This window comes from Stegodyphus dumicola, chromosome 9, assembly GCF_044657685.1.
Source record: "Stegodyphus dumicola isolate Sdum_Otavi_A_Nest chromosome 9, ASM4465768v1".
NCBI classification, from domain to species: domain Eukaryota; kingdom Metazoa; phylum Arthropoda; class Arachnida; order Araneae; family Eresidae; genus Stegodyphus; species Stegodyphus dumicola.
The window spans coordinates 88,369,333-88,387,027 of NC_140776.1; the positions used below are offsets into that span (position 1 = coordinate 88,369,333).

Consider the following 17,695-nt stretch of genomic DNA (forward strand, 5'->3'; position numbering starts at 1 on the left):
GTATTGCTGTAGTAATTTCTTGCTTATTACAAAATCTTTCTAACAATGCATCAGCTCCCATTAAAAATGCTTTCTTGATTAATTCACTGTCTGAGAAAGGTTTTTTTTTTTTTTTTACTTTTTGCCAACAAATGAGAAATTTTGAAGGAAGTGATTGTGGCATGTTTATTTGCATTATTAGTAAAAACTGCTTGCTGTCAAATAGCCTTGATTTAAGTTGATTAATTTTCCTTTTTCTCAAATCTGTTTAAGGCAGATAATCGATGTTGATAGTATTGTGATTAGTCTTGAAATGGCATTCAAGGTTATGTTTCTTCAAAACTGATACAACACTACTGCAAATCAGACAAACACACTTGTTCTTTGTGTGGATAAATCCGTAGTCTTCTTTCCAATCACTGTTTAATTGATAAATTCATTGCCTTTTGCTTGAGGAACTCATTTTAGGGTGAGAAACCTAAAATAAAAATTAAACGGTTTTAAAAGTTAAATTGCTGAGAAAATTCTTAATGTGCAATGGATTTAATGTGAGGGTCTTCAATGACAATAACAACTGATAAGACAAAACAGTGTTGCCAGTGCAATCATTTTATGGCTTATATTTTATTTCTAAAAGTATGATGAATCTCGCTGCCACAAAAAAAAAATCCTGGCGGGCTTCAGGTTGGCCACTGTTGATATTGATATAGTATATAGCGAACAGTCACTGGCACACAAAAATAGCTTCATGGGCATGGAATTAGAACCTCTGCAATAGACAATACAGTGAAGTACTGAGACGTGCTAGCAAGCAAGAGAAGTACAAAAAGTGATTGTGCATTTCAGCAAAGGACTATTTATAAGATTTGAGTCCTTTGTTTAAACTTTGGACTGCTACTGGACAAGGGCTTTATGGCATTGCGAATGACATACTGCAGGTTAGTTTTTCTCAGTGATGTACACTGCCCTCCAAAAGTTAAGGAACAACATGATTTGGGTGTCTAATTTGAGAATGAAGCAACATAGAAACAATAAATTTAGTTGATGTGTTCAATAAACAGTTCTTTAGTGAATGTGACATAGAATGCTTCTTAAGATTAATACAAACATGAATCACAAAGAAAAATTGCACTCTTGGCACAGAAATCCAGTCTTGGAGAAACAGTATACAGTTTTTTTAGGAAAATATGGTCGTAACATTACAAAAATGGGTTCTAATAAGGAATGTGTTCACCCCTAGCTGCAATACATTGGCAGCAGCGACTTCCTTTGCTGTTAATTAAGCTGTCAGTCAGTGAAATGGGAAGCAACAACCAGACGTGGAGTAATCCTTGTTCAAGCTCATCTAACACCTTCAAGGAGGATTTAAAGCAGCAATCTGTCTCCCAAGGTAGTCACAAAGATATGCTTATTGGATTCAGGTCTGGGAATTGAGCTGGCCATTTCACCGGCTCCATACCGTGACCCTCAAGATATTCTTCATCAACCTGAGCTCGATGCGTCCGCACATTCTTGTCCATCAGAAGAAATCCAGGACCAATAGCAGCGGAATATGGGCAGATATATTGATCAAGAATTTCGTATCGATATCTCACACTGGTCAAAGTTCCTTCATGGAATACATACAGGTCAGTGTTACCACCAAGAGAGCTTCCAGCTCAAACCAGTATTCCACCACCTCTAAAACTATGTCATTTCACAATGTGGGATTGGTTGTATCTGATGTGTTGTTCCCTCCAGATGAGCTTACGACCTGAATTACTCTTCCATGTGAACTTGTACTCTTCTGTAAAGAGAACAGAAACCCATTGTTGAGTGGTCCAGGAGACGTGTTTCCCTGGCCAACATAAACTGGCAGCTCTCTGTCCTCGGGGTAAGGGGATGCAAATGACTGGTTATTTAACATACAGGCCTGTATTGTGCAGGTGTCTGCATACTGAGATTCTTGTTTCTATGAGCACTAAATGATCTGCAATGAGCTCAGGCACAGTAATGTCGCTCCTCCTTCAGGCCAAAAGAGCAAAATAACAATCTCCCCCCAGGTATTGTAGTCTTGGTCTCCCTGGAGCATGTCTTAGACACAGAATCCTCAGATTCAAACTGATTCCATAGTCACTGGACTACACTGTGAGAGACATTGAGGCATCTAAGAGCACCAGCTTATAACATCCCCATTTCAATCCATCCGATCGCCCACTACCTCAATAAATCGGGCAAACAACTTCTTCTGGATATTGTCAACAAAATTGCTAATAACAATTAAATATCAACACTCATGAACAAAACTTAAAATTTTTGCATTTTTTCTCCAACTCTTAGATAAGTATTCATTTCTATAAAATAAAAGTGCTGGCTATTCTTTTTGCATATATTTTCTTAAACTTTGTCATGCATATAAATTGTGAATTTAAATGTTACTGACATTTTTTTAATGATGAACTTTGAAAAACATGCCATTCCTAAACTTTTAGAGGGCAGTGTTGTTTAGATTCCAGGAAAGGAGCATAGCCAAATTAAAGTTAGTAATTTTGAGTTTCACATATTTATATATTACATTACATGTATATATATTAAATTAGTAATGATATTTTTAATTTATGAAGTATTATAATTTATGAATAATAATTTAAATTAAATTATAGGGAACATTTTAACATTATGTAGTTCTAACAACGTTAGCAAATTGTTCAGAGTATAATTCTATTTCATCTTGTTTAAAACTTATTTAACAATTTAACAGTTTTACTATTAGTGCACAGTGACATAATTTTTTGCTCCTGTTTCTAATTATGTCTAGATGCTCAGTTTTCATGTGAACATCATAAAATTATTTAAATTGCATTATGCATGTACGGAGTAAATGCACTGAGATATGAAAGAACATTGGGTAATGTCTATCTGATACATTCTGAAATGGAGACAAATACCATATAGCTCTATATATAATTGACAAAGTATCTATTCTGAAGTATTATTTTCATTTGCAATACAATGATGCTACTGATGACATCCAGAGCAATATCATAGCAGTTTTACATCAGAGCAATATCACTCTCATTATATTAATTTTGGAATATTTTATATTAAAATCAACTTTAATAATATGTGATGTATGTGATAGGTGGAGAGTTTCTAGGAGATGCTGATTGATCAGCTAGGAAGTCATATATTATGCTAATTGTTTATCCTTAATTATGAATTAAAGAATGGTATTTTAATTAGCTATGGCTTGTATGAGGTACACTCATCACAGTGTTATATGCTTAAATACAGTATTGCTGTTTATTGCCTTGTATGCATTGCTGTGTATCAACCCTATAGCTTTCATTGTTGTGATGTGCATTTGTTCTGCTTTTAAGTTGTCAGCAATAGGAAAGAAGTTTCCTTTACCTCTTATGAATCCAAGTAGCACTAAAGTTTTCTTCTGCAAGGTCAGTATAAATGAATATATATTTTTTTTTTTACCATTTTCCTCTTACATATTAAATTTTATAAGCTTGGAACTGTCATGATACATTAAGATATTTATCAGTCTATATTTTATTTAGATTTTACTTAGGTAACTGAAATCTTATATCATAAATTATAAGTAATAATGTAACTCATATAAGAATACAAATATGTAGAAAATAATGTGCAAAATTTTAGATGAAAAAATTAAAAATATTGCAGAAAAATTAACCATAAATAAAAAAATTTCATAAAAGATATTTCTGAAATATTTTTTTCAGTATAATTTCATCATAATTTCAATCAGTAGGATTTCATAAGTACTCAATGTATCTTTAAATCTGCTTTTTACAGGTATATGTAGGGCCACTCGGTTATCCTGTATGGGTTATTGATAGTAAACATAATGTTTATGTCCGTGAAGGTGTGGAGAACAACTTGCCCATTGGAAAAAAGTGGATACTAGTCCCTGAACTTCCCGCACAAGAATTATGCATTAGTAAACATGCCGTATGGCTTTTATGTTCATCTGGGAAAATATATAGAAGATTTGGAATTTCAGAAAAAAATCCATGTGGAGATTATTGGAAACAAATACCTGGCAATATGAATTATATATCTGGTAAGGTGCAAGATAATTTATAAAATTCTTTTATTAATTGTCCTTTTGTGAATAGTGTGTATGTTTGGAAGTATTATTATTTATTTTTTGACACTTTTTACTATCTGTCTGTAAATTATTCTTGTTTTAAAATGTGCAGTGGTGCCTTATATAACAAATGTGTGCAGAGACAGAAAAATGTCTTGCATTATGAATCATGCACAAATTTTATAACATTAAACCTGAAGCTAAATATGTTTTATTTTCTTTTCTAATGACACATTAATGCAAAAAAAAAAAAAAAAAAAAAAAAAAAAAAAAAAAAAAAAAAATGGTTTGCCCATAAACAATGATATATATGTCTTGTATCATGAATTATAAGTAATAATGTAAAGGATAGGACAGGCAAACGTACTTTTTAATATTTTATTATCACTGAAGAACTGCAAGCATTTCTTGACCAGGAACCTAAGGAAGCCCAGAAAGAAGTTTCTGTGAGTAAGGAAGAGAAGAACAGAAAGAATCCATCCTTGTTGCAACTATCATCAGGGCTTGATTTTTCAGTGGTAGAAAAATACATTTCTTTCTTTATTTATTTTTATTTATTTATTTATTTTTGCCATATACAGTTTTGTCTTCTTTGGCAGCATATGACAAAGATAAATGCATAAGTGGGCTCAGACCTAATATCGACATGACAAAAGGCGAGACCTAAGGGCGAGAATAAAGCAATGCCACAGATATACTGCTCTCAAGAGAATCAGTTAGCAAACATGACTTCAGCAGGTGAAACACGCTCTGATTCTACCCTGTAAAACCTTGCTTTAAATACTATCTCTTTCTACCTCATTTCAATACATGCAAACTAGAAATTTTCATTCTGGGAGGAAAATGGAAAGAGAGAAAGATAGCAAAGGTAATTAACATAAAATAACTAATTAGATGTTTAAAAGTTACTTATTTCTTGTTGCTATTTGGAAGCAAGATGTTTTCAGTGATAACTCATCTCTCACTATTACCACTTGTACTCTACTCTCTCTCCACTGCTAGAGTACTTACTACTCTCTAACTAATACCACTTCCCATACTATACAAAACATTTTGTGAATTGAGTGATTTGCATAAAAAAATGCTATTGCAATATAGATTAGGTTTGTTATGCAAGGTACCTCTGTACTTTAATTATAAAGTACTTTGTTATGTAAATTAAAATTTTTATAAAAATTGCTTAATTTATAATTAAATTGTAAATCTATACAGTATGTTGGCAAGGTAATTGTATTATAAATTTGTACTATATGTTTTAGGATCATTAAAAATCATAATACACTGGCTTCTTTGTATTAATAGATGAAAGAAAACAAGCATTGTGTACGAAGATGAAAATAGTATTTAACTTTTGTAAATCAAGTGATGAAACATGATGACATAAACATGTTTGTAGTCTTTCTCTTTTCTATGCTTATAATTTCAGCTCAGATGACCTTCACATCTTTAAAAAATCTGATGTGTACACCACATGACTTCCTTGTAGGGAATATTAAATTATACGCATTTTTTCTTGCATTTTATTTAAACTTATTAGATTGAATTAAACCTACTTCGCCGACAGCGCATAAACCACAATAGAATAAATGCATTCTTTAAAATTCACTTTGTTTACCATGGCGACACTCTGGCGCTAGGTTTACTTAACAGTATTATATTTCATTCATATTATAACTCAGAATGCACAAAATGTATACCATTTAAAGAATTATGTAATCGTTGCCACATGTTCTATTCGAATACTATAATAAAGCTAGAACTATGTTTAAAAGAAATTAAGCAAACAAAACAAAACAGAAACAGTTTTTCACAGACGATTGAGTATTTCTCATTTAATTAATTCAGTTCTCACTTTGCGAGAAGGCAAAAATACATAAAAACTCAAAATATCCATATTAAAAATTACGAAGTAAATCTCAAACGCTTATTTCCTCGAAAAAATTCCAGAAAGAATTAAGCATGATTTAATTGGCAATAATAAATGAATGCGTTATCTTTGTTGTTGCGAAGCTAAGTTTCTCTAGATTGGCAACAAATCCACTAGTCTCCTGTTTCAAATGTAAACATCAATGGCCACCATTAAAAACAGGCTTAGCGGCAATTAAACAACTTTAAAATTGCTGATAATTCTAAAAATATTGCACACAGATTTACTAAAGGCGTAAAATCCTTAACCGGAAGATAAAAAGAACATAATTCAATCATTTTTAAAGCAAAAAATGTACAATTTACAAACATATAGGAGTAAAGAAACAGATCACTGAGCCGGGTAATATTGTGGATATATATATAAATATATTTATATACGTTTGGTGCTGCCGATTGCAACCAAAATACAAGGTGCACATCTACATGTTATAGCAGTCCTATATACAAAAGAGACACCACGAAAAATTCTCTTCAGAATTAATTTTAAAGCAGTTTTATAATTTTTTTGAAGGAAAAGAGCATTTTATTCTGTCCTTACATACAGATATGACTCAAAAACATCGTTAAATTGCATTCGATAGCGGTCAAAATGGATATTTCGTGAAATATGCTGCCTGAAACTTTTCACGATCACAATACTTCCTTTTTACTTCATACAAGGAAGTAAAAAAAGGAGAGAAGAAGATAATATATGTATAGTTGAAAAAATTATATAAATTTCAAAAATTATATAAATAGTTTCAAAAATTAAAAATTAAAAGATTGTAAAATTTGTACTCAAGTTGCCTCTTATTTGTCTAAAGAGTGATTTAAAAATTTTTCTTCAAACTCATAGAACCACAGATTATATTACATAGTTTATAGATGGGCTAGCTCCATATAAATAATAGGAAAAGGATAAATATGTCAAAAAAATGTTCAATGTTGTGCACTTTAATATGTGCTATTTTATTGCTATATCAGTGTTAAGTCAGTCCCCCTATTTCCAAAATTATTAAATGATGGTTTGTGGCCTGAGTGCCATACATTTAAAATTCATTCTCCTGATTATAATGCTAAAAACTAAAAAATGAAAATCATTTAAAAATCAAAGCAACACCAGATTTCTAAATAACGACCGAAAATCAAATTACAAGCTATAATCTATGGAATACTTGAAAATTGAGTTTGTGATGACATCACAAATCATGTGATCTTTGACATCACATGCTACTTTTTGTGTCTTTTCATTTCATCCTTTGTTGTTTTAGCTAAAAAATTTTATGCAACAGTGGTGACTATCCTAAACCCTCTCACAAACTTTGGAGCAATTGCCCATGCTTTCAATGAGATGATTAACAATGGCAGATGCTAGCTCTGGCCATTCCTCCATTAGCGCAGTTTCCAACTGTCTGAGACTGGCTGCAGGAAATAAACATGCAGAGGCAGCATGCCGAAGGGCATCCTACAGATTTTCAATGGAATTTAAGTCTGGGAGATATGGCAGTGTATGAGAAATGTTCTCACTCTGTAAGTACTCTTCAACATTATTGGCTCAGTACTTGTTAACAATGGTGACAGCATATAAGGAGGAGATCAGGTCCAATTGGGTAGAGCCTCTCACTGGGGTATAGGACTTGATCACGATATCATATAAACATCTCAAAACCATCTTTCAAGATGTGCAGCTGGTTGCAGTATCCCATTGAAATTCCAATCCACACCAGGATGCTCAGCCTCAAAATGCATGATGTTCAATAATGTTGTGGGACTGTTTTTGTGTGCCTCATTCTGTGTGGCTACTGTAATAATATATTTACTTTCAGAAATGGTGTTAGCTCTTGATCAAATGGCCACAGGTCTCCAGACTATTTTTGTCTTATTTAGAATTGTTTTTACATTCAAAATATTACCTAATGATCAACAGCAAAGGAAAGAGTGACGTCTTTGATTGACTGTCCTTCTGCAATGCATCTGACAGCACGCCAACACTCATTTCACTCTCTCAGCCGTAGAAACACAAATATAATGAAAAATTATCGTATGAAAGTTATAAACACTTTGTATCAGTCTTTAAATGAATCTCCTCAAATCCTTCAGAATGCTGGCACTTTCAGTGACTTTCTAATTAGCCTGTGTTCAGACAGTCAATTGTGATTGGATGTAACATATGATATTTACATACCATCATCTGTATTCACAGTGATTTTCACACATTCAAATTCAACTACATTTTTTAAAAATGCTAATTTAAATTGCATGCTTAACTTTTGGAAGCCAGTGTATCTTTTGTTAGTGTTTCAGTAAGCATATTTGTGCCTACTTTTGAGATAACAAGATATGTTGGTATATTAATGAAAATTTTATGGAAGGTATACAAAGGTGATTGGAAAATATAGCATCATGTTAAATCTTACCTGTCTATGGTAACTCCCAAAAAATTTTCAATTGTTTTTTTTTTTTTTTTATTTCAATGATTTTAGAAATTTATTATAGTGTACTTAATAATCTGTATAAGTATCTAATAAATTACAATGTATACAGAAAATCTTGTAGTTTCTATGATATGGTTTACTGTCAAGAAGACTTTTAAGTATTTCATACTGATTCCATAGATGAAAATATATTTTATGAGCTTCATTTTGCTGATTTCTTTTTACTGTGATTACGTTTACCCTTAATGTAATAAATTTCCTTTGTTAGTAGTATTTTTATTATTAACATGAGTATATGAAGTAAAAAGTATATCTAATCCTTCAAATAGAGGAAAAAATTATGTAACTTTCTATAAACTCTTGATAAATTTCAACATAATTATCCTTGATACATCAAATTGTGCAGTTACATTACACCATATATCCTTATTACATTTATCATTATTACAAGTAAGGCCCACCAGCGGCTGAGCGGTAAAGGCGCTGAACACTGGTAGTTCGGTCCGAAGTTTGAATCCCGCGAACAGGCTGGCTGCATGGGCGTTTTCGTGGTTTTCCTCATGTGTAACGTGTATACGAGCCAGTTTCCCTTAGAAAGTCCTCCACAAAGGCATCCCTCCCCTTAGGCAGATAGCCTCATGTGCTTTGCCATAATTAAATACACCACCACCATTATTACAAGTAACTGATTTAAAAAGTACATCTGTAATGAAGAGAAGACCATGTATAGCTTAAGGGAAGGTAGCTAGCTGTACGAGGTGTCTCAAAAGGTCATTGCTCAACTTAGCATGCTGGTCTGTCATACCATGGCAAACAAGATTTCCATAGGAACACATGTCCTGAAATGCAAACAGTAACCACAAGAGGGAAATGTTTGCAGGCTTATGAGAGAGTGGAAAGCGTGATGATTTCAGATGAGTATGTTGCAGAAGAAGGATGAATTAGTTTAATAACTCAGAATTGGCCGATATGGGTGTCGCAGATGGAAATTGACGAGCGGCAGTACCGGTGTACTTTGATTGCTTCCGAAACAGATGTCAGCCAAGTTATGCTTTCTTTGGCCAATTGCATTGCAGATTGCATGAGGCAGTAACTTTTCAAGTAGATAACTACATCACTCAAGAATGCACTGCACACACACCTGTCTTAGAGGAAGCTGTGCTATAGGAATTTGGGCGAACCCACAAACGAATATGTTTTGCATGTACATTGCTCCACTGTTACGCACGTACTACATGGGGTCATGCTATACCCTATATCCAACAGTACTGGCATTGTGCGATGATGATTATCCCCAATGCATTGCATTTGCACAAATGGATCACACAGTCAGATTTTCCATTGTAGATTTTGTTTTCCGATGAAGCCTCTTTTACATGGGACAGTGTCCTGAACCTGCTCAACTTGCATCTGTGGGCACATGAAAACTCATGTACACATGTGCATGAAAGTCATCATAAATTTTTGGCCTGGTATTATCGGTGACATGTTAATTGGCCCTTACCTACTACCTCAGCGCCTCGAAGGGAAAACCTATCACACTTTTTTAAAAAGAGTGTTGCAGGATCTGATGGTTAATGTTCCAGCTGCTATGCACTGAAGCATTTAGTTTCAGCTTGATGGAGTGTCAACACATTTTAACTTTACCTTGCTGGAATACTTCAATGGACATATCCTGATCATTGTATTGGCAGAGGTGGACCAGGCTCACGGCCACCATGATCCTTCGACCTGATTTCCCTGGTTTTCTACTTGTGGGGCTCCATGAAGTCTATGGTGTATGAGATGACTTTAGCATCAAACATGGATCTCGTTGCCAGGATTGTGGAAGCAGCATCACATATCTGTGACACACCTGCCTATTTTGAATGGGTTCGTGAACCCATGTGTCGATGCTGGGAAGCATACGCTGTGGCAAATTGAAGGAATTTCGAAAATCTTCTGCGATTTAACCAAGTTCTTTAATAACAAGCATATTAACAACTCTTTTGACATACTTTCTTTCTTCCAATCTACGCCTACAAACATTTGCATTTTCAGACACAAGGTCCTATGTAAATTTTGTTTTATCATAGTTATGACAGAGCAGCATGTTAAGTTTGACGACGTTTTGAGACGCTAAAAGAAAATATTTTTAATGGTATTGACTGAAATATCAAATAAAGATAATAAGCTTGACAGTGCTGTCTTTAATCTATAGTAGATATTTCTTGAGGTGACAGGAGTTGAAAAATTAAATAATTGCACTGGCTACAAATGCTGAAAATAAAAATTGAAGTGAAATTCATAACTTTTTATTGAGAAGAAAATAATAATTGTGATTCCTTTATTACCTGCATCACATTTGATGCTTAGAAAAAATTAAAAATCCATATTGGGGCCATAAATTAATTAGGAAAAAAATAAATGGTAAACTTCTTATTTATTTAAAACTTCATAGCAAATCTTACTCTCTAAAATCACTGCCTATATGTCACTTATGTCAAATTACCAAAGTATTTGAAAAATAATAATAATTAATACTGGGCATAAAATCTCAAACTGTTTTCTGTGTGGTTTAAAATTACTTTTTTAATCAATATATTTCAAGTTATTCAGTATATTATAATAATACTGGTAGAAAACTGTAGTACTGGTAGAAAACATGTATTATATTCTATTAAATGTATTTACATTATAATAATCTTTTGATAATACTACTGTGAAATGGAAATAGATTAATTTCACTATACCGAGACATGATATACTAAACATATACAAAAATTAAACATATACAAAAACTGTATGGGGCTTGCTGAAGCAAAATAAATATGTGAAGCAGTTTAAATTTAGAATACAAATTACTTAGTTTTATATGTGGTTTCATTTCCAATTCATCATTTTTATTGGCATGAGGAATCACTATAGTTCCAGAATTTATTGAAATTGATGTTATAATAATTTCATCGCTTTTCAGTTCATTGAAGTGAATTGAAAAGTGATTGATATATATCAGTTACGTTTGTTTCTTGAACTCTGTAAGAAATCATTTATATATGTTAAAAATGTTGACTTGAAAATTGTTAAGTAACAATAAATTTTAATTTTTTATAATTTTTCAAATATTGTTGGATTGTTTTTTTAAGCAGCTTAACACTGAAAATTCCTTCTATTCATTAAAATTTAAATTATACAAAATATTAATGGAGGTTACATTAACAGTCATTAAATTTTATAGAGCCCCACCAGTGGCTGTGCAATTAAGACTGCTGAATACTAGTAGTGTTAAAAACAGTTATATGAATAGGTATGTGTTAAAAACAGTTATATGAATTTATTAAATGAGAAAACTAAACTATGAAAAAATTTAGGTCTAGAAAAAGAAGTATTTAGTTTCATGAATAAATATAGGTTATGATTGAGATTAGAATGAATCCTAAGCTGAAACCCTTCCCTTGGGATTTAAATAGAAATCTCGTAGAGTTATTACTTCCCCAAGATTTCTTCGAGGTGTCTTTTCTGTACCTTCTATTAAATCTTTTTAGCTTAATTTCAACTGTCAAATATTGATATATACTACAGATAAACTTTAATTTTTTCAAAATGCATATTCATTTGAATATTTATTTATAGTGACAGAAGGGGATGATCTGTGGGGTTTAAAGGAGGAAGCTATTTTTGTTCATTCTTCCTTTGCTTTGAAAAACTCGCAGTCCAGTAATTCAAAGAAATCACCTACCAGAAGTATTTCTGAAGATGATTGGGAAGACATTATGGCTGAAATGTCAGACAATGATTAATACAATTTCAAAAATAAATTTATGTTTACTGATCTGAAGTGCCATGTTAAGTATGTTTTTAAGTTACAGATTAGGCTAATTGATAATTTTGTTTATTAGCACTCTTATAAATGATTAATAACTGAAAATTGTTTTAATTAGTTGTCATGTAAATTAGTACATGGTTTGACCATGGTTAACATGAATCCCCCTCTATTTTAGAATGTTTCAGAAAATGCATACATTCATTGAATATATTTATTGAAAACATTGAATTTATATTCATAAATTAGTTTTTTTCCACTCAATGAAGTAAAATTTAATGACATTGCAAATTTCCTAAAGACATAATTGGTTTATTATAATATCCATTATTAGAAACATGTTAAAGTAGTTTAACACGTTGACGGCAGCGCGGATATTCATTGTTCTTTTCGTGTGCCATTTCGTGGGGCGAGTTAATCTGTCTGACCAAATAACTTCATATTATAATTGTTTCCGGAGAACAGCGAGGTGGTGCGGGAAAATTGTTATACAGCTGATATGTGGAACTTCTCTCAGGAATGTGTGGTACGTTTATAAAAAATGGGGAACTAAGCCTATCAAAATTTTAAAATTTACAAAAACAATTATTATTCACCTGTTGCTGGATTTTGTGAATCCCCCTAGTGAAGTAATAATAACAAAAAAGAAAAAAACATTTTTTAAATTCATATGAAGGATCTGCGAGGAAGATGAGGAAGCAAAGCAAATAATGCTATAAATGCTTAGCAAGCCTAAAGGTACTCAGTATGCCATGAATAGAGCAAAGAAAGTAACAACATATTGTGATAATTGTAAAATTAATAATTATATTTAATTTATAAGTTACATTTTAAGTTATTTGTTTTTTATTGAATGTTTGATTATAATGTTAAAATGTTAATTTGAATAATTAAAATAAAATAAAATTTTGTACTACGTATTTTTTTATATACAAACGTGACCCATCGGTGAGTCATGCAGGCCTGCTGAACAATCAAGCATGACTTCCAGTAGGTCAGGCCAGCGTCAGCGTGTTAAATTAGATTTAGCTCTTAATTTTTATTCTAAACTGATTTATTTTATGTGCTAGCACATTCATGCTGAACATTATCAGTCAGAAGCAAAAATCATCTTTTCTATATAATTCTTTTACACTTGCAAATTTACTGTGATTACTAAATTGTTTGGATTACTTAATTTTGTAACAAGGAAACTATACAAATGATTTGATCAAACAAATTTTATGTATGCCATGGATTCACAGAAGTCAGTATTTTCAGTATGTTATCGAATGAATCATAATTAGAAGTATCCACTGGAAATGCTGGTTGACTTTAGTAGCCTTGTCTTACTTTTTAAATTATGTATATTTCTACTTGCATTGTGAAAATATTATTTTTAAATGAAAGCAAATGTGTCATTTACTTCTAATATAAACAAGATAATATTAATTTTGTATTAGAAATGAACTATATAAATGAAAGAGGAAGCAGAATAGCAAAATTGAGAGGATTTACCAATAAGAATACACTGAAAAAATGTATATGAGCAAATGTATGATTTTGCCTGCAAATGCACTTAACAAGAAAATATGGAACATTGTAAAATTTAGTCCTTCAATTTAGCTTCCTAACTCTGCTATTCACTGTAACTGTGCTGTGAAATATTCAATTTTCACAATATAGCTGAGTAAGGTGCCTACAGAATCATTCGATAACTGGTCTAAGATCTGCTGTTAGTATTGTATTTTAAATATATATATATATATATATATTCCTTTTTTTAAATCTCTATTTTGAATAAAGCTTCATCTCATTTACCAAAAATATTAGTAGTTTTGTTTTTTGCACAATCTTGTTTAAATTTTGCTCTTTACAAAATTCAAAAATGAGATTTAAAGGCGCTAAATAGCTTAGAAAATTAGCTAGTTAATAAATCTCAAACCTTGCAAATTTTATAAATAATATTTTAATAATCATGTATTTTTCTACTTGCAGCCTTCAGATTTTTTAATACAATTCATGATTATTTTACATGGAGTGATATTCCTAAAAAGAAAAAACTACGTATTTTATTTCTTGAAATTCATTTAACTTTTACCTTTTTTTTAAATCCACTCATTTTTAGTGGAATCAATGTTTTGAAAAGATTGAATAGTTATCTAGTGTTCTTAAATGTTTTTACATGATCAGTTTTATAACTGAGGTATAGATATTGACCCTTGAATTAACTGAAGATTATATCCCATGCAGTTCCAGTATAATTTATGACTCCTCAAAACTTAATATTTAATAATCAGCTGTAGGCAGAAGTCTTACTAATTGTTTAAATCCTAGATTAATACACATTATATGATTATACACACTACATGTTACATTCTTCCAATAACATTAGCCAGATGAAAGACAAATTTAAATCATAAGAAAATATTAAAATCATAAGAAATAAAAAATGTATATATACTATTGTATGAACTCTTTTATATCATAAATTTAAATGATTTATGTACAAGTTGAATTGTTTTATTTGTTAGAAAACATCAATATTGTTTTATATGTTCAAAACCCTGTAAGTGTTATAGTGTTACTGCACATCAAAAATAAAAATTTTTAGTCTATGAAATGTTAAAAATACCTCCAAGATATATTGAGCAGTTTAACCCCCTCCCCTTCTCTATGCAAGCCAAAAAGAAAATATCATAACTTTTCTGTGCTTCTTAAGAGCAATGCCAGCATAATTAAATGCATTTCATATGTGAATTATTGTGTTATTTAAAGTTTGTAAAACAATGATAAATAACAACTGAGAAGTGAAGATGATCACACTTTTCTGTAATGCTCAGTTTAAAGGATATGGGGCTGTTTGGTGCAGATATCATGGTCTTAGGGCATATTTTAAGCATATGGGCTCAACTCGAGCTTCTTTCAATACTAACAGCAGGAAATTAACAATTATTTTAATGCATGTTAAGGAATAATTTTAATGCAATTTAATTAATTTAATGATAATTTTAATGCATGTTGGAATTACTGCATTTTTATATTTGCATGCATGGCACTTGCTGCCAGTAGTGGTATTGTATCTGCCAAGTATTTGTGAGCTAATATGTTGACAGATTTTGACACACATAACATATTAGCTTTATTTTATGGTAATAAATAATAAAACAGCTTGTTTCCATGCATATTTTGTCGCTTATGTTGCTTCTTTTTAAGTTTTGCTGACGTTTGTAGACCATATAATTTGTCTGTTGTGTTCTTTTCCACGTGCCTTTAAATCTTCAAAAATGTTTCAATATATTTATTTAAAAAATATCTGTGCAGAAACCAAATTGTGCACTTCAGATTTGCATAACTCTAGAAATTGTTATTTATTCATTTTTAATACCAGTGATAAGGGTGTGCAAAACGAATTGTCTGTATATTTTTACTTATTGGTTGTGTCATTGAAGTTATAATAATTTCATCGCTTTTCAGTTCATTGAAGTGAATTGAAAAGTGATTGATATATATCAGTTACGTTTGTTTCTTGAACACTGTAAGAAATCATTTATATATGTTAAAAATGTTGGCTTGAAAATTGTTAAGTAACAATAAATTTTAATTTTTTATAATTTTCCAAATATTGTTGGATTGTTTTTTTAAGCAGCTTAACATTGAAAATTCCTTCTATTCATTAAAATTTAAATTATACAAAATATTAATGCAGGTTACATTAACAGTCATTAAATTTTATAGAGCCCCATCAGTGGCTGTGCAATTAAGACTGCTGAATACTAGTAGTTAGACCCAAGTCTGAATCTGGGTGAATGGGCTAGCTGCATGGAGGGTTTTTGTAGTTTTCCTTATGTGTAACATAAATACGAACTGTTTCTCTTAGAAATTCCTCCATGAACACATCCCTTCCTTCGGCAGGTAGCCCTTGTGGCTTTTCTCTATTAAAAATACCTAACCCAATTTTATGATCACTCGATACAGTTTGAAATAATGAATTACAAAATACAAATCATTTTGCTTCTTGTATATGTAAAATACCATTTGACAATTTTTATTAGTTTTAGCTCTTTAGTAATTATATTTAATTGCAGGATATAAATTGTAAAACAAAAGAAAAAAATTACTTTTAAAATTTAAATCATACATGAAAAAATAAATACTATTAAACAAAAAAAATTTTTTTTTAATCTATATTCTATTTTTGTTTATCGTATTTTATGTAATGAGATATATTATAGTGAATAGCGCTGCAAATAAATTATGATTAGATAAAGTACATAGCATATATAAATGAATTCTAATTTAAATTTATGATTTCGGTGAGAAATCAGGTACAGTCAAACCTTGCTGTAACTAACATTAAGGAATTGAAAGTTTAGTTTGGTATATCCGATCTGATAAAAAAATAGATTGTCTCCCAGATTAATGCAAAAATTGATTGATGATCTCAAAAAGGGTTGATTGGCATTATGACATCTCCCAAAAGAAGTGAAGGATTTAAAAAAATATAATTAAAGGTTAATTACAATCTTTTTTTTTTTTTTTTTTTTTTTTTTTTATTTTTCTTCACCATACCATAAATGAATAAATTACTTAGCATAAAAATCATTGTTCAAATCCATTCTCCAATCACACATCTGCATCAAACACATATTTATTACGAATATTTTTTCAGATAGTGGCTTGTTTGAATCGTGAAAAATTTCAGTAGCGCTTTGTTTTTATTCTTGATTATGCTCATCTTTTTTAAGCTTTTTCCTGGCATCCTTATTTTTTCCCCATGAATAGAAATACTCGAGCCTTGATTTTACCACATAATAGCAGTTTTAGATTTTAGTAAACTGCGTTTCCGGGAGATATATATTTGTCTACATCCATTCTCTATTTTCCAAATAATATTTGTCTTATCTTCAATCCAGAACTCTTTACGTTTACTACTCGGCATAAAAATGAATTTACAACACTGAAACTTTCCCCATCATAAAGTAAGCAGAGTTAGGTGAAAGAATAAATGAATAGTTTCTCTGTTCTAGAAAATATAAGTGAAGATAATTTCGTGACCAATCTGCCTTATCCAGTGTCCAGCGAGAAATATTTCGTTCAAGACATTGTTGTAAAGCTAAAGTGCAATAATCCTTCTGAAGAATACCCCAAATCGTGCAGAAAATGTGCAGCATGCATCTCTCTTAGGTTGACATTGAAACAATCGGACATGTACTAACAGTGCAGTATTTACGTTAAGTTATACAAGCCATAGCTTAACCCCCAAAAAATTAAATATAATATAAATCTAGTATAACAGACTTATAAAGGGCCCCATATCTCAAATAGCTTAGGATCTTATCAAGTCTAAATCCAGCTCTGTGTACTAAGAAAGATAATGAAGAGGAGAATGACTATGAAGACAACATGGTGAGCAAGAAAGTTACATGGATGGAAACTGAGAAGGATTGCAGTCTTTCGTAAGATTTACCGAGAAATGTTCATCTATGTCAA

At 31.2% G+C, this 17,695-nt stretch overlaps 1 protein-coding gene across 4 annotated transcripts in view; it reads left to right on the plus strand.

Annotated features, from left to right (window-relative positions):
• LOC118205418 (tectonin beta-propeller repeat-containing protein 2) overlaps nucleotides 1–15,825 on the plus strand; it is a 122,326-nt gene extending 106,501 nt beyond the window's left edge. For 3 of the 4 annotated variants that reach the window (XM_085823734.1, XM_085823733.1, XM_085823735.1), the window contains 3 exons: nucleotides 3,339–3,410; nucleotides 3,784–4,051; nucleotides 12,034–15,825. In XM_085823734.1, coding sequence (XP_085679860.1) covers nucleotides 3,339–3,410; nucleotides 3,784–4,051; nucleotides 12,034–12,200 — 507 coding nt within the window. In that variant the 3' untranslated portion in view covers nucleotides 12,201–15,825. The remainder of the gene's footprint in view (nucleotides 1–3,338; nucleotides 3,411–3,783; nucleotides 4,052–12,033) is intronic. The other variant, XM_085823736.1, reaches the window with a different exon arrangement.
• Nucleotides 15,826–17,695: the final 1,870 nt, after the last annotated feature.